Source organism: Hyla sarda, chromosome 2, assembly GCF_029499605.1.
Source record: "Hyla sarda isolate aHylSar1 chromosome 2, aHylSar1.hap1, whole genome shotgun sequence".
Lineage (NCBI taxonomy): Eukaryota > Metazoa > Chordata > Amphibia > Anura > Hylidae > Hyla > Hyla sarda.
In genome coordinates, this window is record NC_079190.1 from 190359578 (window position 1) to 190382611 (window position 23034).

Genomic DNA, 23034 nt, shown 5'->3' on the forward strand with positions numbered 1-23034 from the left:
GGGAAAATTTAGTACTGCATGGAAGTGTGATACTCCCTGAAGCAGTTTTTCATGCAGAGGCCCGGATGATCAGGGCAAGTGTCACATTGATAGGTGGTGTCCTTCCGTATCCCCCTCCTGTTACACACTCGCCATTTTTTCTGGGATCGTCCCTTCTTTCCAGTGTGGGAGACCTCACCTGGAAAGTGTTGGCCTGGGACGATCCTGGCACCTATAACTTCAGTTCCTTGGGAAATCCGGCCTGCTCTTTCCCGGTCAGCAAAGATCAGGACCTTTAGGACTTCTTCTTGGAACTGAAGGTATGTCCCTGTGTTGCCAGCGTTCTGGTACAGCACAAAAGAGTTGTACATGGCAACCTGTACCAAGTAGACCGCAACTTTCTTGTACCATACACGTGTTTTCCGCATGGCATTATATGGCTTCAGGATTTGATAAGAAAGATCAACTCCCCCCATATACCGATTGTAGTCCAGAATACAATCGGGCTTGAGGACTGTTGTTGTGGTACCTCGCACAGGGACAGGTGAGCTGCCGTTACCATGAATAGTGGTCAGCATAAGGACATCCCTCTTATCCTTATACTTGACCAGCAACAGGTTTTCATGGGTAAGGGCACGGGATTTACCCTTGGGCATAAGTGTCTGAACAAAATTTAGAGGGAGGCCTCTCTGATTCTTCCACACGGTCCCACAAGTGGACGTCGATCTGGCGGCAAGGGATGTGAAGAGAGGGATGCTGGTATAAAAGTTGTCCACGTACACGTGGTAACCCTTATCCAGCAATGGGTACATAAGGTCCCAAACAATTTTCCCGCTAACACCCAGAGTGGGGGAACAATCTGGGGGTTCAATACGGGAATCTTGTCCCTCATACACCCTAAACTTGAGAGTGTACCCGGAGGTACTCTCACAAAGTTTATATAGCTTCACGCCATATCGCGCCCGCTTCGAGGGAATATACTGGCGGAAGATGAGTCTCCACTTAAAACTGATGAGAGACTCATCTACAGAGAGCTCCTTAAGTGGTACATAGGCCTCCAAAAATTTGGCCCCAAAGTGATCAATGACCGGCCTCACTTTGTAAAGCCGGTCATAGGTGGGATCACTTGGGGGTGGACATGCCGCATTATCTGCATAATGCAGGCATTTCCGAATGGCCTCGAACCGCTTCCGTGCCATGGCCATACTGTACAGCGGGATCTGGTATAGGATGTCCCCGCTCCAGTACTGCCTGACACTTGGCTTTTTGACCAGGCCCATGTGCAGCCCAAGGCCCCAAAATGTCCTCATTTCGGCTGCACTGACGGCGTACCATTCATTGGACCTGGCCAAAAAAGAATCAGGGTGGTGGGCGATGAACTGCCTGGCATACAGATTCGTCTGCTCCACCATGTGATTGACCAGGCTGTCACTGAAAAAATAACTGAAAAAGTCAAATTCAGTGAACTCAGCCGTGTCAATCCGGATTCCGGAGTTGCCAACAAACTCCGGAATCCGTGGCTGATAACCCTCTGGGGGTCTCCAGACAGGTTCACCGAAGGGAGCTCCGGTAAAATCGCCTGGTGGATCGGACTCCTAGTACGAGCGGCATCACCACTTGCACTAGTGCCAGCCATTGGGGCACTTTCATGGGGGGTGCGTGGCCTCGCCTGGCGGCGTCTCCGCCGCCGTGCAGGGGGCTCATCATCAGTACTAGATGATGAGGAGGACGATGAAGAACACAGGAATGTTGTATCTTCATCGTCCTCACTGACAGATTCGGAGTCTGATGCAAGAAAAACGTATGCCTCCGCTACCGAAAATGCCCGGCAAGCCATCGCCTTTTTCTACGGTGGCAGGGCGCGGTGGCGGGGGGGAAGGGGGTGTGTGTGGGGGGTGGCGGGGATGTATGTAGTGTGTGTGCTTGGTGTATACTATATATAACGGTGTGTGATTAGAAATCACACACCGTTATATGAACAAAAATAAAGAGCTGCGGGCAAAAAAAATGGGGGGCCAAAGGCAGCGCCCTGAACCCCTAATAGGGCCCGGGTCAGGCTAAAAAATCTCAGGCAGACCCTTGGGGACCTATTAGGGGGTCGGGGGGGGGATTTTTTTTAACTTTAATTTTACAGTTTTACACAATTTTTTCCTACCTTTCCCTGGGGTTTTTTCCTGTCCCTGCTCTATGGGGGATCATCGGTCCTAAAGGGACTCCAATCCTCACAGGGGGGGGGGGGGTCCCTGGCACCTTCAAGCAGCTTTTCCCGCTGACTGAATTCAGCTAACAGGCAGAGCTGCAAGAAGATGCAGTTAACCCCTTCCCCGCCGGCTGCTATTGGCTGGACGATTGGCTGGATCGTCCAGCCAATAGCAGCGCTCCTGGGGGGTTGACGAAATCACCACCTCCCCATAGATACAGTGGGTGATAGGGGGTGTATTGTACACCCCCGATCACCTTGTATCTTCTGGTCAGCGGGTCACACGTGACCCGTATGACCCGAATCGCGGCAGATCGTTAGTCTGAATTCATCAACGATCTGCCGCAATCGCCGACAAGGGGGGGTCTGATGACCCCCCTGGGCATTTGCGCGGGATGCCTGCTGAACGATATCAGTAGGCATCCCGGTCCGGGAAAACGGTGAAACGGGGAAAAAAAATCAATGTGCGACAAAATTGATGAAAAAACACTATTTTGTAAGTTTTGGGGGCTTCCGTTTTTACGCAGTACATTTTTAGGCAAAAATGACACCTTATCTTTATTCTGTAGGTCCATACGGTTAAAATGATTCCCTACTTATATAGGTTTGATGTTGTATCACTTCAGAAAAAAATCATGAATACATGCAGGAAAATTTATATGTTTAAAATGGTCATTTTCTGACCCCTATAACTTTTTTATTTTTCTGTGTTCAGGGTGCTATGAGGGCTCATTTTTTGCGCCGTGATCTGAAGATTTTAGTGGTACCATTTTTGTTCAGATCAGACTTTTTAATCACTTTTTATTTAATTTTTTTGTGCTGACGCAATTGAACGTGCGGTTTAAAAAGCGGTATATTTTTATAATTCGGACATTTCCGCACGCGGTGATACCACATATGTTTATTTTTATTTACACAGTTTTTTTTTTTATTCTTGGAAATGCCGGGTGATTCAAACTTTTATTAGGGGAAGGGATAATTGAAAGGGTTAATGATTTTTTTTACACTTTTCTTATGCAATATTATAGCTCCTATAGGGGGCTATAACATTGCATTAACTGATCTTTAACACTGATTGATGCTTCTCCATAGGAATGGATCAATCAGTGTTTTCGGCGATTGATTGCTCAAGCCTGGATTTCAGGCTTGAAGCATTCATTCGTCGATCGGACAGCGCAGGAGAAGGTAAGAAGACCTCCTCCTGTGCTACAGCTGTTCGGGATGCCGCGATTATGCCGCTGCGATCCCGAACAGCTCCTTGAGCTAGCCGGGCACTTTCACTTTCGTTTTTAGCCGCGCGGCTGAGCTTTGAGCACGTGGCTAAAGGGTTAATAGTGCGCGGCACCGCGATCGGTGCTGCGCTATTAGCGGCGGGTCCCGGCTTCACTATGACCCCGGGCCCGCCGCAATATGATGCGGGGTCGCCGTGTGACCCCGCGCTATATCGCAGGACCGGGACTCATGACGTACGCGTACGTCATGGGTGGTTAAGGCAAAAAGCCTGCCTGCGTGTTATATGCCGATAAATCTTCTGGTCACCGATATAAAGCGGCCGCAGCAGCGGCTGCTTGTTAAGTATTAGCAGCACGGCCGCAGCCACTTTAAATCAGTGACCAGCGGCGTCTCTTCCCCACTCTGCCCCCCCCCCCCCCCCCCCCGCTTTTCATAGGCCAGGTCATGCAGCGGGTCTTGTGGGCTGTAGTCAGTGAAGCAGATGAGTGACGTCCTCTGCCGGCTTCTCTGCGCGGCATCAGTGACGTCACTTTTCATTTCCTGCAGTCGCCGCACTCTGAACTCTGACTAGCAACGGCTGCAGGAAATGAAAAGTGACGTCCCTGGTGCCGCGCAGAATAGCCGGGAGAGGACATCTTTTATCTGCTTCACTGACCGCAGCCCACAAGACAGCTGAAGCGCAGCCAGGTAAGGAAAATAAAAAAAAAATATGAAAAGCAGGGAAAAGGGGGAATGATGAGGTAGAATAGCATAGGCGGAACATGATGGGGGGATGATGAGACAGGGGGAAATGAAGAGAGGGGGGAATGATGGGGGGCATGATGAGACAGGGTGAGGGGATGATGAGACAGGGGGAAATGATGAGGGGGGAATGATGGGGGGCATAATGAGACACGGTGGGGGATGATGAGACAGGGGGAAATGATGGTGGGGGGAGGCACTGAATGCTTAATGTCTGTATGGCTAGTGGTGGTCTATGACAGGGGGAAATGATGAGACATGGGGGAAATGATGAGACATGGGGGGTGGCGATGAGAGGGGTAAATGTGACACAGGGACTGATAAAAGGGAAGGAATGATGTGGAACTGGAGGGGACGGGACCAAACTGAGGTGCAGAAGAAAACGAAGTTGGGGGATGATGTGGCATTTAGTCCAAGTCATTAATTTTTTTCTTTCTTTAATTTCCCTGTTAAAATGGATGTGCGTGTTATACGCCGATAAATGCGGTATTCATTATGTTTTTTTTTGGTAGAAAAACAACAACCATAAACAATGAACAGAACTTTCAATGTGTAACTGATGATTTAAAGGGGTTAACCCCTTAACGACCACGGACGTAAATGTACGTCCTGGTTTGGCTGGATTTCCCGCACCAGGACGTACATTTACGTCCTGTGTATGACCGCGAGCATTGGAACGGTGCTCGCGTCCTACACAGCAGGTTCCGGCTGCTAGTAGCAGCCGGGGACCCGCCGGTAATGGCCGACATCCGCGATCGCGGATGTCTGCCATTTACCCCTCAGATGTCGTGATCAATACAGATCACGGCATCTGCGGCAGTGTGGCACTTTGAATGGATGATCGAATCGCCCGCAACGCTACCGCGGCGCTCCGATGATCCAGCATGGCGGCTGGAGGTCCCCTCACCTTGCTCCGGCCATCTCCCGGGGTCTTCTGCTCTGGTCTGAGATCAAGCAGACCAGAGCAGAAGATCACCGATAATACTGATCAGTGCTATGTCCTATACATAGCAATGAACAGTATTAGCAATCAAAGAATTGCTATAGATAGTCCCCTATGGGGACATAAAAAGTGTAAAAAAAAAGTTGAAAAATGTAAAAATGAAAAGTAAAAAAAGTGAAAAATCCCCTCCCCCAATAAAAATGAAAATTGTCAGTTTTTCCCATTTTACCCCCAAAAAGCGTAATTTTTTTTTAAATAAACATATTTGGTATTGCCGCATGCGTAAATGTCCATACTATCAAAATATAATGTTAATTATCCTGTACAGTGAATGGCGTAAACGTAAAAAATAAAAGAAATCCCAAAATGCTGCTTTTTTGTCACATTTTATTTAAAAAAATGTATTAATTAATAAAAAATTATCTAAAAGTTTTATATATGCAAATGTGGTATCAATAAAAAGTACAGATGATGGCGCAAAAAATTAGCCATCATATTGCCCTATATATGGAAAAATGAAACAGTTATAGGTGGTCAAAATAGGGCGATTTTAGATTACTGATTTTGTACAAAAAGTTTAAGATTTTTTTTAAGCGGTACAAAAATATAAAAGTATCTAGCCATGGGTATCATTTTAATCGTATTGACCCACAGAATTAAGAACACGTCATTTTTACAGTAAATTGTACAGTGTGAAAACAAAATCCTCCAAAATGTACAAAATTGTGGTTTTCATTTAAATTTCCTCCATAAAATTTTTTTTGGGTCCGCCGTACATTTTATGGTAAAATTATGTTAAATATTTAAATTATGTAAAATTATGTTTCATTACAAAGTACAATTGGTCACGCAAAAAACAAGCCCTTATATGGGTCTGTAGATGGAAATATAAAGGAGTTATGGATTTTAGAAGGTCGAAGAGGAAAAACGAAAATGCTAAAATAAAAGGTGAAAATGGGCTTGGTCCTTAAAGGAGTACTCTGGAGCAAAGTACTTCTGCTCCGTCCTGCCCGGGCTGCAATAAAAATGAAAATAAACCATCCCTCACCTTCCTGGGGTCCCGCGGAGCACCACTACAGCTGATCGGTCCTCCGGTCCATCTTCTTCATACTTCCGCAGAACATCGCGGTGGCCGGCGATAGGCTGAGCGCCATGTGACGCTTCTATGAAGAAGATGGACCGGAGGACCGATCAGCTGTAATGGCGCTCCACGGGAACCCAGGAAGGTGAGGGATGGTTTATTTTCATTTTTTTTGCAGCCCGGGCAGGACAGAGCAGGAGTACTCTGCACCAGAGTATTCCTTTAGGCTAGGTTCAGACTGCGGAATCTCCGGGCAGAAAATTTCCGCCCGGAGATTCCGGGTTCCGCCTGCGCCTCCTATAGACTGCTATGTGTTCCGCTAGGATTTCCGCCTTAAGAAAGAGCAACCCCTTTCTTCAGGCGGAAATTTTCTAGCGGATTTTTCATCCGGATTTTCCGCTTCACAAATTCCGAAGTGTGAATTTGTGAACGGAAAACCATTCACTACACTATGCATTATAGTAAGCGGAATTTCTGCCGGAAATTCCAAAGCGAAAATTCTGGCGGAAATTCCGTAGTCTGAACCTAGCCTTCAAGAAGTTCTCTAAGCTCGGGCTGTAAAACTATACATAATAAACTTTCACTTACCTGCCTACGATCCCCCATTGTTCCGATATCACCGTCCCGTTCTCCGATCCTGGTCTCTTCCACTTCCTGCGGGTTGGTGACTTTACTCTGCGCTCAGCCTATCAGCGGCCGCGACGGGACATTGCTGCGGCCGCTGATAGGCTGAGCGCAGAGTGAAGTCACCGACCCGCAGGAAGTGGAATAGACCGGGACCGAAGAACAATGTGAGTACCGTTTTAATCAACATCACCCGCGATACTACTAACAGATTTCCTTTAAGTGCTTTGCGCTCGCTTCAGAACAGCGAGTCTCAGTAGCCGAACACTCACTGATAATGACGCCGCTGTTGGTCATTAACTCACTGACCATTTAGACGCCAGTGTCTAAAGTCAGAGTGAAAGATTATCAGTAAGTCAGAGGGGCTCACAGAACCCCCCGCGACGTGGGGCATTAGAGAACAATTTTATGCATACGAATTTTGTCCGACAGCTGGGACTCTCAAAGATCTCGTGAACGGGGCTCCAGCGGTCTGTCTGCTGGAAGGGGGCATGCCAACCCCCCCCACGGAGCGAAGGCTGACACGCCACCTCCATGTATCCCATAGACATACATGGAGGGGGGTGTGTTGGCCATTGCTTCCTGCAGGGGTCCGAATGGCCGCTTCAGGTAGAATCCCGGGGCCCCGTTCAGGAGATCGTGGGGGGTCCCAGCGGTCAGACCCTCCGCGATCTATTACTTATCCCCTATCCTTTGGATAGGCGGAAAAGTTATTTTTCACTGCACTACTCCTTTAAAGGGTAAAATATGCAGCACATATGTACCCAAAGGGTAATTTATAAGAAAATGCTTGAATAAATAACCAACTTTAGCCCCTTGCCGCAGAATGCCAGGTTTATACGGCGCTGCGGCACGGGAGGGTTATGAAGCGAGCTCCGGAGCTGAGCTTGCATCATATCCGTACGGTCCCGGCTGCTATCAGCAGCCAGGACCCATGGCTAATGCTGGACATCGCCGTTCTGGCAGATGTCCAGCATTAACTCTTTAGACGCGGCGATTAAAGTTGATCGCTGCGTCTAAAAGTAAAAGTATCCCGGCAGCTCAGTCGGGCTGATCGGAACATCACGATTTTCAGCTAGGACGCAGCAGGAGGGTGCCTAACCTGCCTCCTGCATGTCCGAACAGCGATTGATTGTTGCAAGCCTGAAATCTATGGCTTTGCAGTGATCAGTGTAAGGGTATGTTCACACTGAGTAAATCAAGAGTAATTCTCGGCGAAAAATTTACGGGCGGAAACATTTTTTTTATTTTTGCGCAAAATTTGCAGGAAATTTGAGCGGAATTGCGCGTGGAATTGCACGTGGAAATGGGGGAGAAAAGAGGTGAAGGTTTTTTCAGCCATTTCCACGCGAATTCCGAGCAAATTGCTCGCGAAAACAATGTTGGGCGGAATTTTTTTTTTTACCATTGACTTCTATTGATTTCTGCTAGCGGATTCCGCTTGAAGAATGAACATGCTCTCTCTTGAAGCGGAACGGAATTCAGCATCGGAATTCCGCTAGAAGAATTTCCGCAGTGTGAACAGGACAGCGGAAAAAACATTAAAGTCAATGGGCAGAGGAGATGTGCATTAGTTTGGAGCAGAGAATTCAAGAGGAATTACTCGAGTAAATTCCTTTTGAATTACTCAGTGTGAACGGGGCCTAAAAGATCAGTGTGTACAGTGTTATAGCCCCCTATGGGTGCTATAAGGCTAGGTTCAGACTACGGAATTTCCGCCTGCAATTCCTCTTTGAAATTGCAGGCGGAAATTCCGCTTGCTAAAATGTAGTGTGGTGAATGGGTTTCCGTTCACAAATTCACACTTCGGAATTTGTGAAGCGGAATTTGAGAACGGAAAATCCGCTTGGAAATTTCAGCCTGAAGAAAGGGGTTGCTCTTTCTTCAGGTGGAAATCCGTGCGGAACACATTGCAGTCTATTGGAGACTGCAATGTCCGCGCGGTCCTAGCACCGACTGATTCAGTCAGCGCTGGCCGCACTCGGAATCTCCGGGCGGAAATAGCGTATTTTTGGTCACTTTTTATAACATAAAAAAATGAAAAGCGATCAAAAAGTCCGATCAATAAAAAAATGGTACCAATAAAAACTTTTAAATTGGTGAGGAGAAAATGGAAGTGCGAAAACAGAAAAACGATTGTCCTTAAAGGGGTACTACTGTGGAAAACTTTTTTTTTCTTTAATCAACTGGTGCCAGAAAGTTAAAACAGATTTGTAAATCACTTCTATTAAAAAAATCTTAATCCTTCCAGTACTTTTTAGGAGCTGTATATAAAGAGAAATAAAAAAAAAATGCATTTCCTGTGATGTCCTGACCACAGTGCTCTCTGCTGACCTCTGCTGTCCATTTTAGGAACTGGAGAAAATCCCCATAGCAAACATATGCTTCTCTGGACAGTTCCTAAAATGGACAGCAGAGGTCAGCAGAGAACACTGTGGTCAGGACATCACAGGAAATGCATTTCTTTTTGGATTTCTCCTAAGCCCCTAAAAAGTACTGGAAGGATTAAGATGTTTTAATAGAAGTGATTTACAAATCTTTAACTTTCTGGCACCAGTTGATTTTAAAAAAAAGTTTTCCACGGTAGTACCCCTTTAAGGGGTTAGTCTTGTACTGCAAACCACTAATATGTGGCATACATTTCCTCACATACTCCTCAGTACCATAAACTGCACTGCAGACTACCTGTATGTGGCACACCTCCAGTCCTCACACACAACACAATAAACCACCATTCCGTGACACCTCTCCTCACATGGCCCCTCAGTACCACCCGTGCCGCCTCTCCTCACATGCCCCCTCAGTACCACCCGTGCCGCCTCTCCTCACATGCCCCCTCAGTACCACCCGCAGAGCGCCCTCCTTCTCCATCACCACACAAACTGAACTATTTCATTCACAACATCTATTCCTACTACTAAAGCGAGCCGGGAGGCCCCTCCCCTTCCTATGATTGATGGTCACATGACCATGACGTCATGCCCGCTAAGCGGCTCCGTCCCATTCCAGTGTATGTCTCCTGGGGGTATAGCGGCTGCAGGGAGCGGAGCGGAGTGGAGAGTGTCCTGCAGTGACCGCACAGCGCCCCGCTCAGGTATTCTGCTGTTATGTCTGTTATTGGCGCTCTGGGGTGGTCGGCACAATGAGGGTGGGCTCCTAATATCATATCTGTGGTATTTATTATTACTAATGTAAGTAAAACCTGACGACGAGTGTATTTGTGTAACTGTAAATTTGTGTCAATACGGAGTGTATATTGTGACCTATCCATAGTGTACATATGGATTATATACAGCGTGTTTCTAGTTCTATATATTTGTATAGATCATATGTGTGCCGCAAAGCAGCATGGGAGACGAATGCAATAATTCCCAAAGTTCTCTAGTGAAGCAGCCTGGAGAATAACAGTGTGCGGTCACGGGGCTGGGGATGTGTCCTGTAAACCAGTGTTTACCAACCAGGGTGCCTTCAGCTGTTGCAAAACTACAACTCCCAGCATGCCCGGACAGCCTTTGGCTGTCCGGGCATGCTGGGAGTTGTAGTTTTGCAACAGCTGGAGGCACACTGGTTGGTAAACAGTTCTGTAAATAGTCACTCATGGATTGTGGAGGAAGATGATGAGGATGACACATTTGGGTGGATACTGAGTGATTCCAGAGCCGAAGGCTGTCTGGGCATGCTGGGAGTTGTAGTTTTGCAACAGCTGGAGGCACACTGGTTGGGAAACAGTTCTGTAAACAGTCACTCATGGATTGTGGAGGAAGATGATGAGGATGACACATTTGGGTGGATACTGAGTGATTCCATAGCCAAAGGCTGTCAGGGCATGCTGGGAGTTGTAGTTTTGCAACAGCTGGGGGCACCCTGGTTGGGAAACAGTTCTGTAAACAGTCACTCCATGGATTGTGGAGGAAGATGATGATGATGATGATGATGATGATGATGATGATGACGATGATGACGACACATTTGGGTGGATACTGAGTGATTCCATAGCCAAATGCTGTCTGGGCATGCTGGGAGTTGTAATTTTGCAACAGCTGAAGGCACACTGGTTGGGAAACAGTTCTGTAAACAGTCACTCATGGATTGTGGGTGAAGATGATGATGAGGATGACACATTTGGGTGGATACTGAGTGATTCCAGAGCCAAAGGCTGTCAGGGCATGCTGGGAGTTGTAGTTTTGCAACAGCTGGAGGCACACTGGTTGGGAAACAGTTCTGTAAACAGTCACTCCATGGATTGTGGAGGAAGTTGATGATGATGACGACACATTTGGGTGGACACTGAGTGATTCCAGAGCTGGATATTGGCTGACTGTACATCCATAGGTTGATGATTATGTATAAAGAACCAGTTAGGTGAAGAGAATGGAATATGTAAAACGCGTTAACAATCCGTCATCCAGCGTGTTCTGTGACATTCCAGCCAGCTCAGGATTTCACTCATGTATTCCGGACACACGTGTGGTTATGACTGGGACTTTTCTGTATTGGGATGACCCTGATTTTATCTTGGGGTACTTTATTTAAATTCATAAAGGATTCCCCTGGAAATCATCCATAGGAAAAAGATATCCAGCACTCTTGAAGACAATAAAATCTCTTGAACTTTTATAGAACGTGGTTAAAAATGTATATCGAAAAGCACTCCATTAAAAAAAAACTGGCGCGATTCGCTTTAGTCTATTGCAAGGTTAGGCTGGGTTCACATCATGTTTTTCCCCATACGGGAGCGCATACGGCAAGGGGGAGCTAAAATCTTACGCTCCCGTATCCTGCTGTATGCGCTCCCGTATGTAATTAATTTCATACTTGCGCTCCCGTATCCTGCTGTATGCGCTCCCGTATGTAATTAATTTCATACTTGCGCTCCCATATCCTGCTGTATGCGGTCCCGTATGTAATTCATTTCATACTTGCGCTCCCATATCCTGCTGTATGCGCTCCCGTATGTAATTCATTTCATACTTGCGCTCCCATATCCTGCTGTATGCGCTCCCGTATGTAATTCATTTCATACTTGCGCTCCCGTATCCTGCTGTATGCGCTCCCGTATGTAATTAATTTCATACTTGCGCTCCCGTATCCTGCTGTATGCGCTCCCGTATGTAATTCATTTCATACTTGCGCTCACGTATCCTGCTGTGTGCGGTCCCGTATGTAATTCATTTCATACTTGCGCTCCCGTATCCTGCTGTATGCGCTCCCGTATGTAATTAATTTCATACTTGCGCTCCCGTATCCTGCTGTATGCGCTCCCGTATGTAATTCATTTCATACTTGCGCTCCCGTATCCTGCTGTATGCGGTCCCGTATGTAATTAATTTCATACTTGCGCTCCCATATCCTGCTGTATGCGCTCCCGTATGTAATTCATTTCATACTTGCGCTCCCATATCCTGCTGTATGCGCTCCCGTATGTAATTCATTTAATACTTGCGCTCCCGTATCCTGCTGTATGCGCTCCCGTATGTAATTCATTTCATACTTGCGCTCCCGTATCCTGCTGTATGCGGTCCCGTATGTAATTCATTTCGTACTTGCGCTCCCGTATCCTGCTGTATGCGCTCCCGTATGTAATTCATTTCATACTTGCGCTCACGTATCCTGCTGTATGCGGTCCCGTATGTAATTCATTTCATACTTGCGCTCCCGTATCCTGCTGTATGTGCTCCTGTATGTAATTAATTTCATACTTGCGCTCCCGTATCCTGCTGTATGCGGTCCCGTATGTAATTCATTTCATACTTGCGCTCCTGTATCCTGCTGTATGCGGTCCCGTATGTAATTCATTTCATACTTGCGCTCCCGTATCCTGCTGTATGCGCTCCCGTATGTAATTCATTTCATACTTGCGCTCCCGTATCCTGCTGTATGCGCTCCCGTATGTAATTCATTTCATACTTGCGCTCCCGTATCCTGCTGTATGCGGTCCCGTATGTAATTCATTTCATACTTGCGCTCACGTATCCTGCTGTATGCGGTCCTGTATGTAATTCATTTCATACTTGCGCTCCCGTATCCTGCTGTATGCGCTCCCGTATGTAATTAATTTCATACTTGCGCTCCCGTATCCTGCTGTATGCGGCCCCGTATGTAATTCAATTCATACTTGCGCTCCCGTATCCTGCTGTATGCGCTCCCGTATGTAATTAATTTCGTACTAGCGCTCCTGTATCCTGCTGTATGCGCTCCCGTATGTAATTCATTTCATACTTGCGCTCCCGTATCCTGCTGTATGCGGTCCCGTATGTAATTCATTTCATATTTGTGCTCCTGTATCCTGCTGTATGCGCTCCCGTATGTAATTCATTTCATACTTGCGCTCCTGTATCCTGCTGTATGCGCTCCCGTATGTAATTCATTTCATACTTGCGCTCCTGTATCCTGCTGTATGCGGTCCCGTATGTAATTCATTTCAATGACCCGACCAGAGTGAACCGGTCGGCTCATTTTTCCCCATATGCGGTTTTCTCCATGACCTAGAACCGTGGTTCACTACGGTTTTATGTACGCTAGAAAACCGCATACCGGGAAAAATTAGCCGACCGGTTCACTCCGGTCGGGTCATTGAAATGAATTACATACGGGACCGCATACAGCAGGATACGGGAGCGTAAGCTTTTAGCTCCCCCCTGCCGTATGCGCTCCCGTATGGGGCAAAACGTGATGTGAACTCAGCCTTAGATAGCATAACAAAAATCCTGTGCATTTCTGTAAATTCCTATGCTGATGGTGTTCTGCTGGTCTTTACAAAGGAGCAGAGATGACGTATTGTTTTCAGATGTCAGCGCAATGCTTATAAGGTCTACACATCACCACGGCTGGGGACAGGTATTGGTGGCTGTGGGTCATGTGAGCACGTCCTTGCTGTAGCTTTGTAAATAAAAACCAATAAACTTTAGACTTGGGAGAAGGGGGATGTTTGTCCTCTTTTGTTAGGCTGGGTTCACATCACGTTTTTGCCATACTTTTTTTGATCAGACTGTATGGCAAAAAAACTGATGGAACCGTATGGGAAAAAGTAAACAATATGCGTTTTTAAACCGTATACTGATTTGAAAAGTGCATACGGTTCCGTCCGTTTTTATAAAAAAAAAAAAAAAAAAAACTAACATACGTTTTTGAAAATGTTGTCCATTTTTAATGGGAGGGGTCTTGGGTGGGGACTTTAGGATGCAAATGCGCATGTGCAAAGTAAAAACCATATACGTTTTCCCGTATGGAACCGTATACATGTGCGTTTTCCACTGATGTCCATGTTTTAAAAAATCCATGGTTAAGTCGTTTAGTCGTTTTGATACGTATTTGAGCAGTTTGAAATTTTTTCCACAACTTAAAAACTTCTAAGGGCCCATGGACACTGAGTAAATTCAGTAAGGAATTATTTTTCATAAAGGGGTACTCCAGTGGAAAAAAATTTATTTATTTGTTCTTTATTTTTCATATCAACTGGCTCCAGAAAGTTAAAAAATTTTTTAATTCTGTAAAGAAATCTTCATCCTTCCGGTACCTATCAGCTGCTGTATACTACAGAGGAAGTTTAGTTGTTCTTTTCAGTCTGACCACAATGCTCTCTGCTGACACCTTTGTTTGTGTCAGGAACTGTCCAGAGTAGGGGCAAATCCCCATAGCAAACCTCTCCTGCTCTGGACAGTTCCTGATATGGACAGAGGTGTCAGCAGAGAGGACTGTGGTCAGAGAGAAAAGAACAACTCAGCTTCCTCTAGAGCAGTGGTTCTTAACCTTGTTGGAGGTACTGACCCCACCAGTTTCATATGCACATTCACCAAACCCTTCTTAATTGGAAAAATAAAATATGATTTTTTCAAATTCAAAACATAGGAGGTATATATTTATACATAGGTGCACAAAATGAACAAAACCTTAAAGACACATTAGGCGCAGGCAGTGTTCCCCCACACATTAGGCGCAGGCAGTGTTCCCCCACAGACATACAGCCTCCAGCCATATACAGTGTATGGCTGGAGGCTGTATGTCTGTGTACTGCCCACTTCAGTGCTCCGACCACCGCTCCAGCTATAGCAGTAGGTCTCGGGACCGGTGGTCGGAGCACCGAAGATGACGTGCCACTGGTCACTTACCAAGCTGGTCAGCGCGTGTCTTCCTCCTTCTCTATCCTCCGGTCCTCGGTGCCTTCGTTTCTATGGGCGCCCGCACAGGACATCAGTGATGTCCCGGCGTGCGCTATGTCCCGGCGGCCTCTGCATTTTTAAACTTAATTCGGGGCCGCAGGGAGTTAAAGGGGTATTCCAGGCAAAACCTTTTTTTATATATATATATCAACTGGGTCCGAAAAGTTAAACAGATTTGTAAATGACTTCTATTAAAAAATCTTAATCCTTCCAATGGATATTGGCTTCTGAAGTTTTTTGTCTAACTGCTCAATGATAATGTCAGGTCCCGGAAGCTGTGCATGATGGGAGAATATCCACATAGGAACTGCACAGCTCCCGGGACGTGAGTCATCAGAGAGCAGTTAGACAGAAAACAACAACTCAACTTCAGAAGCTAATAACTATTGGAAGGATTAAGATTTTTTAATATAAGTCATTTGCAAATCTGTTTAACTTTCCGTAACCAGTTGATATATAAAAAAAAGTTTTGGCCTGGAATACCCCTTTAATAGTGATGGGGGGAATTACCCCGTCACTACAGGACTGGCAAACACTGGCTCTGCTCGGGGCCCTGGGCCAGCTCGGGGCCCCAAGCAATTGCTTGGTTTGCCGGTCTTGTTGCGACCTCCCCCGCCGAACCCACGAGACTGACTGACCGAACCCCTGGGGTTTGATCGAACCCAGGTTAAGAACCATTGCTCTAGAGAGGTCAGAGAAGAGCTACTAAACTAGTACATGGAGTGCAGGATAAAACTTACCAGGAAAGGTTAAAGGACCTTGGCTAAGTGGAAACTTAGCCTAAAGGGAATCAACACGGTAAAGGAGGAGAGCAGAAAAACTACCACAAGAGGACATAGTTTTAAATTAGAGGGACAAAGGTTTAAAATTGATATCAGGAAGTATTACTTTACTGAGAGAGTAGTGGATGCATGGAATAGCCTTCCTGCAGAAGTGGTCGCTGCAAATACAGTGAAGGAGTTTAAACATGCATGGGATAAGCATAAGGCTATCCTTCATATAAGATAGAGATAGGCATAATGCTACCCTTCATATAAGATAGAGATAGGCATAAGGCTATCCTTCATATAAGATAGAGATAGGCATAAGGCTATCCTTCATATAAGATAGAGATATGCATAAGGCTATCCTTCATATAAGATAGGGATAGGCATAAGGCTATCCATCATATAAGATAGAGATAAGCATAAGGCTATCCTTCATATAAGATAGAGATAGACATAAGGCTATCCTTCATATAAGATAGGGATAGGCATAATGCTATCCTTCATATAAGATAGAGATAGGCATAAGGCTATCCTTCATATAAGATAGAGATAGGCATAAGGCTATCCTTCATATAAGATAGAGATAGGCATAAGGCTATCCTTCATATAAGATAGAGATAGGCATAAGGCTACCCTTCATATAAGATAGGGATAGGCATAAGGCTACCCTTCATATAAGATAGAGATAGGCATAAGGCTATCCTTCATATAAGATAGAGATAGGCATAAGGCTACCCTTCATATAAGATAGGGATAGGCATAAGGCTATCCTTCATATAAGATAGGGCCAGGGACTATTGATAGGATTCAGATTATTGGGCAGACCAGATGGGCCAAATGGTTCTTATCTGCCGACACATTCTACGTTTTTATGACAATACTTACAGTAAATGAGCAATGATCTCCTAGGCTTCAGCATCGTGCAGTAGGGACACACAAACCATTGCTCAGTCGGTCACATGGCCCTCGGCATCCAACATTCCTCACAGGGTGATGTGCAGCCAGCAACGGTCCTTTTGTAGCGATCAGCCAATCAGCTAGTGTTTGCATATTGGTCAGCTGATCGCTGGCCCTATTACTCATTGTTATATAGTACTGTTTGGCAGCTCTTATCTAATGGGGCCCTAAATTGCAAACTTCTTTTTCCAGCACATCCACAGATTATTGATTAGTTTTGAGACCAAATAATCGCCTTGTCGTATCTACCAAACATTTCCTGAACATTTTTTGCAGTGTACCAGGGGGACAGTTTCCTTCTGAAAGAGGCCACCAACGTTAGGGGATACCCTTAGGGAATATTGTTTTCATAAATAGGGTGCACTTGGAAAAATGTTTAGGTAGATGTGAAAATATGAATGAAAAGACCCAGAGCTTCCCAGAGCATCACATTGCCTGCGTTGGCTTAATATCTTCCCATAGTGCTTTCTGATGCCATGTCTTTTCCAGGTAAGTGATGCACACAAAGCTGGTCATCCACATAATGTAAAGATGTATGTGATTGATCAGATCAGGCTACCTTCTTCCAGTGCTCGATGGTCTGATGCTCACATACCCATTATAGGCTATAATGCCCCAAAGGATATGAACCTGCCGTGTCTCCTTTTGGGACAAATCTAAATATTCCCCTGGTTTTCACCCTTTATCTCGCTCCAGGATGTGAAAGCTGGAGCTGACGTGAGCATATATGATCGCTAAACCATCTGAGTATAACAATATAACAGATATGGAGTAACAAACAAGTAACAAAGGGAAGAAGAGAGAGAGAGCAGGACGTAGAAAGGAAGAGGGGCGATCCCAGGGAAGGCGAGTAGCAGCGCCTGTGTCTCAGGAGCCCAGGGAGAGGGTACCAAATTCTGTGGAAGCCACAAACTCAGACCACGGGAGCCAGCGCAGTAGAGAACGCTCAGCGCGAGGTGTAGCATCCACCATACACTCCTCCATACCCTGTACATATAGCACTTCCCTAAGCCACTCAGCTACAGTAGGGGGCTGGGTGGTCCTCCATTTCCTGGGGATAACTTGACGTGCAGTAGCCAACAAAAGGCAGGCCAGACCCTTCTTAAGAGCATTTATCCTACCCGGGAATAGAGACAGCAATACGACTTGAGGGGAGCGGTGGAGGGTAAGTCCCATCACCTTCTGAATCACCTGCAACACCCCTGTCCAGAAAGGCAAGAGAAGAGTACAATCCACCCAGATATGAGACATCGTCCCGGGAGCCGCACCACACCTCCAGCACACCTCAGGAACTGTAGGGAAGTACCGATGCAGTAATGCTGGCACACGGTACCATTGTGAGAAAGCTGGACTTCTGTTGCAGGGGAGATGCCAGGTCGCTAACTCGAGTGGTCCTGATTAGGTGGCAGCTGAACAGGCAGGCCAGAACGTACCAGTGCCATGCACAGAGGATAAAGCCAGGAGGGGTGAGCTGATGCTGTAGTTGGTGGTAGGGCAGCACAGCAGAACACAAGTAGCAAAGCTGAAAAGTTGTGGTAGCAGCACTGCCATGGATTGACCGATTATAGTTTTTTTTTTTTTTAGGGCCGATACCGATAATCGGTGGAGTTTAGGGCCGATAGCTGATAACTTATACCGATATTCCGGTATAAGTTGTTGGCTATTTATCCCCCCGCGACACCGCTGCAGATCATTGATTTAAAGTGGGTGCTTTAAATCAATGAACTGCAGCGGCTTTTGTGGTGCCATAGGCCGCCGCCACCCGCTTCTCTCCCCTTGCCTGTCCGGGGGTCCTGAGTCCTATCACCGTGACCGCGCCGCACCCCCCACCGCACTGCCCCGGCCCCATTGCCTCCCCCATCCCCGGTTTTATAATTACCTGTTCCCGGGGTCCACTCTACATCTGGCTCTGGTGGCGTCCTCCTGAGCTGTCACTGTGCGCTGTCACGGTGACGTCACGTCACTCGTCATTGCGCATAGCGTAACGCAGGACGCAGCAGGAGCCAGAAGTAGCGTGGACCCCGGGAACAGGTAATTATAAAACCGGGGATGGGGGAGGCAATGGGGCCGATATCGGCCAAACCGATAATCGGTCGATCCCTGAGCACTGCTTTGTATGTAGCACAGCAGAGATGAGAAGCCCAGATGCAGCCAGATGGGCTTGACGAGAACACAGGCATGGTCGACAGTCTGGATCATGCACTGGAGAATCCGCAAGGTACCAAGGAATAAGACAGAGGCAACCTTTAGAGAAGTGCACACTACCTCTAGAGGACAGAGCAGGAACTGCAGGAGTGAGTCCAGAGAATGAAGCAAGGGCCTACAGTGCAGACGTAGAGCAGAGAATGGGGCTCATCGCTGGTGAGTGCCAGGGCACACAGTATGCCGGCGGATGCCATCTTCCAGTCACTTTTTTAGTGACAGGCAGGATAGGTGTGGCACTACGAATCCTCATGCCCAGCAAGCTACAAGGCACTGTAAAGGATGCTGCTTCTAACTGCAGCAACATGGATCTGTAGTTACTGTCAATATACAAGTGCTGATGATTTAGAATATGTGATGATAATCTTGTAGATTATTGCTAATGTGTTCAGAGACTCTCGAGGCCTCGTCTCCTCAGAAACTATTGTTCACTAATGGAGAGAGCATGTATTGCTGAAACTTGGCACTAGGATGAAGCAGGTAGTAATCTGACATTCAACACCAATTTAAGAGCCATAACATTTAGTCATAGCTTTGATATACTTATTTTCCTTTTAATATTCACTGTGCATCAATACCATGCGTCATATCTGAAAATGACTTGTGCTAGTATCCTCCAATATTGTTGGGGAAATGGCATCTGCAGAAGTTCTGTTACCAGCATGTCCACAGACAGCAAATGTCATTGCAGTCTATTGTATATATTTTATACTTGTATTGATGTACCCTAATGGTCTGTGTATTAGTCTGTGATTAGTCAGGAGATTGGCTTTAGGCTTCCTCAGCTAAGTTTGATTTGGTGATCATAGCTTTGCTCTGTACCGCCACACTTAGGCTATGTTCACACCGCAGAATTTCTGCATGAATTTATAAACTATACACTTCAGTGGGATTCCATTGAAGAGAATTGGCTATAAATTCATGCAGAATTCCATGCGGAAATTCAGCACTATGAACATAGCCGCAGTACATAATTCCTGAGGACTTGTGTTCCAACAGTTGTCTATTTTGCAGGATTTTCAAGACAAAAGCTGCAACAATGTGGATTTATTGCAGGCTGTGACAACACCAAACATGACCTGCTTATTTGAAATGACATTTTTTTACCTCTTATGCACTTTACTGCTACTGTATGGGTATGTTCACACTAAGAAAATTCCGCAAGGAGTTTCTTTGCTTATTCACCCTTCCTGGAATCAATGTTAATTTAGCCTCTGATATTACCCCCTGAAATTCACAGTCCCATTAACGAATTGGCTTTTTCGGGTGAATTCCACCAAAAGAATGAACATTTTCAGCGAATCAAATTCTGTTACCAATAGGACGCTGCAAGTGAAATCCTCTTGGAAATTCCAGATGGAATGTCCGTAATATGCTTTTTGTGACTCTACCCTAATAGAAGAATATACAGGGCATATAGGGGGAGATATATCAAAATCTGTGTAGCGGAAAAGTTGACCAGTTGCAAATAGCAACCAATCAGATCGCTTCTTTCATTAATCAGAGGCTTTTTTTTTATGACTAGAAGAAGCGATCTGATTGGTTGCTATGGTCAACTGGTCAACTTTTCCTCTGCACTAGTTTTGATAAATCTGCCCCAAGGAGTTTTCAAAGGGGCTGATTTGCTTATAATTCTTGAAATTATATCTGGGGCGAGAACAATTATAGCAAAGAAACCAGTTACCAGATGATGGTGACTAAGAATGTTCTTATCTAAACCTGTATGTCTGCAATATGGGTATAGCAACCTGTTGGTTTGATCTATCAGTGTGTCCTTATTGCTTACATATGGATCACTTTTTCTTTTTGTTGAAGTGATGTTCAAATCTCATAAGATTCAGTGGGGATTACAGCAGCACCCAGCAGTCCTGAGCACTGATTTAGTCAGGACACAGATTCAGTACAACAAAAAGGTCAAAAAACAGCTCGATTTTGTTCCTGCTCTGGACAGTTCCTAACATGGACAGAGGTGTCAGAAAATAACTATACAACTTCCTCTAGAGCATACAGCAGCTGATAAGTACTGGAAGGAGGCCTTAATCATAGCTAAATGAATACAGATAACATGTCAGTTTTGCTGCACAGTGAATGGTGTAAAAACTAGAAAATTTTCAGGTATTTTATTAAATTTTTTTCAATTTCACCTGCAGTTGTTTTCCCAGCACCCGCCGTCGGCAGAATGTTCATCCAGAAAGCTAGTTTTTATGCTTTTTATGCATGCTATGTGAAAGCTTTTTTTTTTCTTTTTTTTTGCACAATGCTCCATAAATTTTTATTGCTGCAATTTTGCGTTAGATGGCACTTTGTTAATTACTTTTTATTCCATGTTTTCTGAAATGCATGGTAACAAAAATGGGGGGCTTTATATTTTTTTTAAAAGTATTATATTAGAAACATAGAAGATTGTGGACAGAGAAAAACTGCCTGGTGTGTCTTTTCTGTCCTTATATTATTTACTTTATTTTTTATCTTAGGATAGATACAGGATATGTTTATCTCGGGCATGGTTACAATCCCATACGGTGGATTTACTAACCACATCTGGTGGAAGTTTTATTCCAAGCATCTACTAGTCTTAAAATATGTTCTTACATTGATTTCTTATGAGATTTCACTATTCCATTGCTTATACATTACAATCCAATATATGTGTGTGTGTATATACAGTATATATATATATATATATATATATATATATATATATATATATATATATATATATTGGCAGGAACTGGTACACAGAAAAAGTGGTAGACTTTACATTTTTTTTTTCATATTGTACGAATATTGTCCCATCCAAGATGTTTTTATTATACATGAAATGTGAATGAAATATATGAAATGTATTATGTGTGTGTATATATGTGTTTAGTTGTGTGCAGCTCGGAGTAGTATAAAGGACAGGAAACATGATTGTCAGCATGTGACTCCTGGAAGTATGAATGCTGTTTCATAGTTAGATCTCCAGCTACAGGGGCCCATAGCATTGTGATCTCCTAGATATCCTTGTTAAATAGAAGGAAATGGGGCTCAATTGAGGGAAATTACCGTTCTTGTTTTTACCATTTTGCATTCTTAGCTTTATGACACAGCATGAAAGAATTAACCATTGCAACTCTGATTTGAATTTATTGCAAGTACCCTTGTCTTAACATTTGTTTTTTTATTCTTCAGGGTCCTTATTTCCTTCTGTTGTGAAACATCAAAAATATGGCCAGTGGTAAGTAATATGTGTATTCTTTCTTACAAAATAATAATTGGTCAAAAAATTGATAAACTCCTGCACATTGAACCAGAGAGAATTACTGAAAAGTTGACGTAATTTGCTGTGTTCATAAATGAACTGGAAGCAAGTTATTTTTGCCACCATTTTTCCAGGTTTATATAGCAGGATCAAAGGGGCCTGTCCAAGATAAGCAACCTGCATCTTATTGCCTCCGGTCTATATAAGTTTAGGCCTTTTTATATTGCAAGCTAAATTTTGAATTAAAGTTATGCATTGCAGTTCAGAGGGTGTGTGTTCCCTAGTTACTGCAGTTTCAACATGTGAGGGAGCAAAAAAAAAAAATTGTCAAAGGGTGTAGATCAGCTCACCATAAAGTCCATGAATAGTAATCATCTGATAGATGTCCTGGAGCACGGATGCAGGGAGCCGCCACTCCCCGTAGCATAGAGGAAAAAAGGAAGGAAGGATCCAGCTCCCAGGTGTAAAAGATCCAATAAAACTTAGCTTTTAATCGTGAATATTAAAAGAGGAAGAATGGAAAGTGACATGTCACTCTAAAAAGGGAGTGAAATGCCGACGCGTTTCGAGCTGTCACTCTTAGTCATGGCCATGACTAAGAGTGACAGCTCGAAACGTGTCAGCGTTTCACTCTCTTTTTCGAGTGAAATGTCACTTTCCTTTCTTCCTCTTTTAATATTCACGATTAGATGCCAAGTTTTATTGGATCTTTTACACCTGGGAGCTGGATCCTTCCTTCCTTTTTCCTATGTGAGAGAGCACTTACACATTACTGTGTTTTTTGGGCTGGTAGTGACAGGCTGCCTCTGTGTGCTCTACGATCCCCCCCCCTCATCCCCATTACTTGAGGAAGCATGCTCAGTTCATACTTCTATACTAGAGAGTAGGGTCTGCTCCTCTGTCT

At 45.0% G+C, this 23034-nt stretch overlaps 2 protein-coding genes across 5 annotated transcripts in view; one reads left to right on the plus strand and one right to left on the minus strand.

Annotated features, from left to right (window-relative positions):
- LOC130355627 (F-box only protein 36-like) overlaps window positions 1-9622 on the minus strand; it is an 83916-nt gene extending 74294 nt beyond the window's left edge. For both annotated transcript variants that reach the window (XM_056556006.1, XM_056556004.1), the window contains exon 1: window positions 9487-9622. The gene's annotated coding sequence lies outside the window, so the exon portion shown is untranslated. The remainder of the gene's footprint in view (window positions 1-9486) is intronic.
- Window positions 1-23034, plus strand: part of PRRG1 (proline rich and Gla domain 1) — a 99254-nt gene that overhangs the window by 29982 nt on the left and 46238 nt on the right. The window contains exons 1-2 of one of the 3 annotated variants that reach the window (XM_056556001.1): window positions 9755-9895; window positions 22061-22106. In XM_056556001.1, the coding sequence (XP_056411976.1) occupies window positions 22097-22106 (10 nt within the window). In that variant the 5' untranslated portion in view covers window positions 9755-9895; window positions 22061-22096. The other 2 variants (XM_056556003.1, XM_056556002.1) reach the window with 2 other exon arrangements.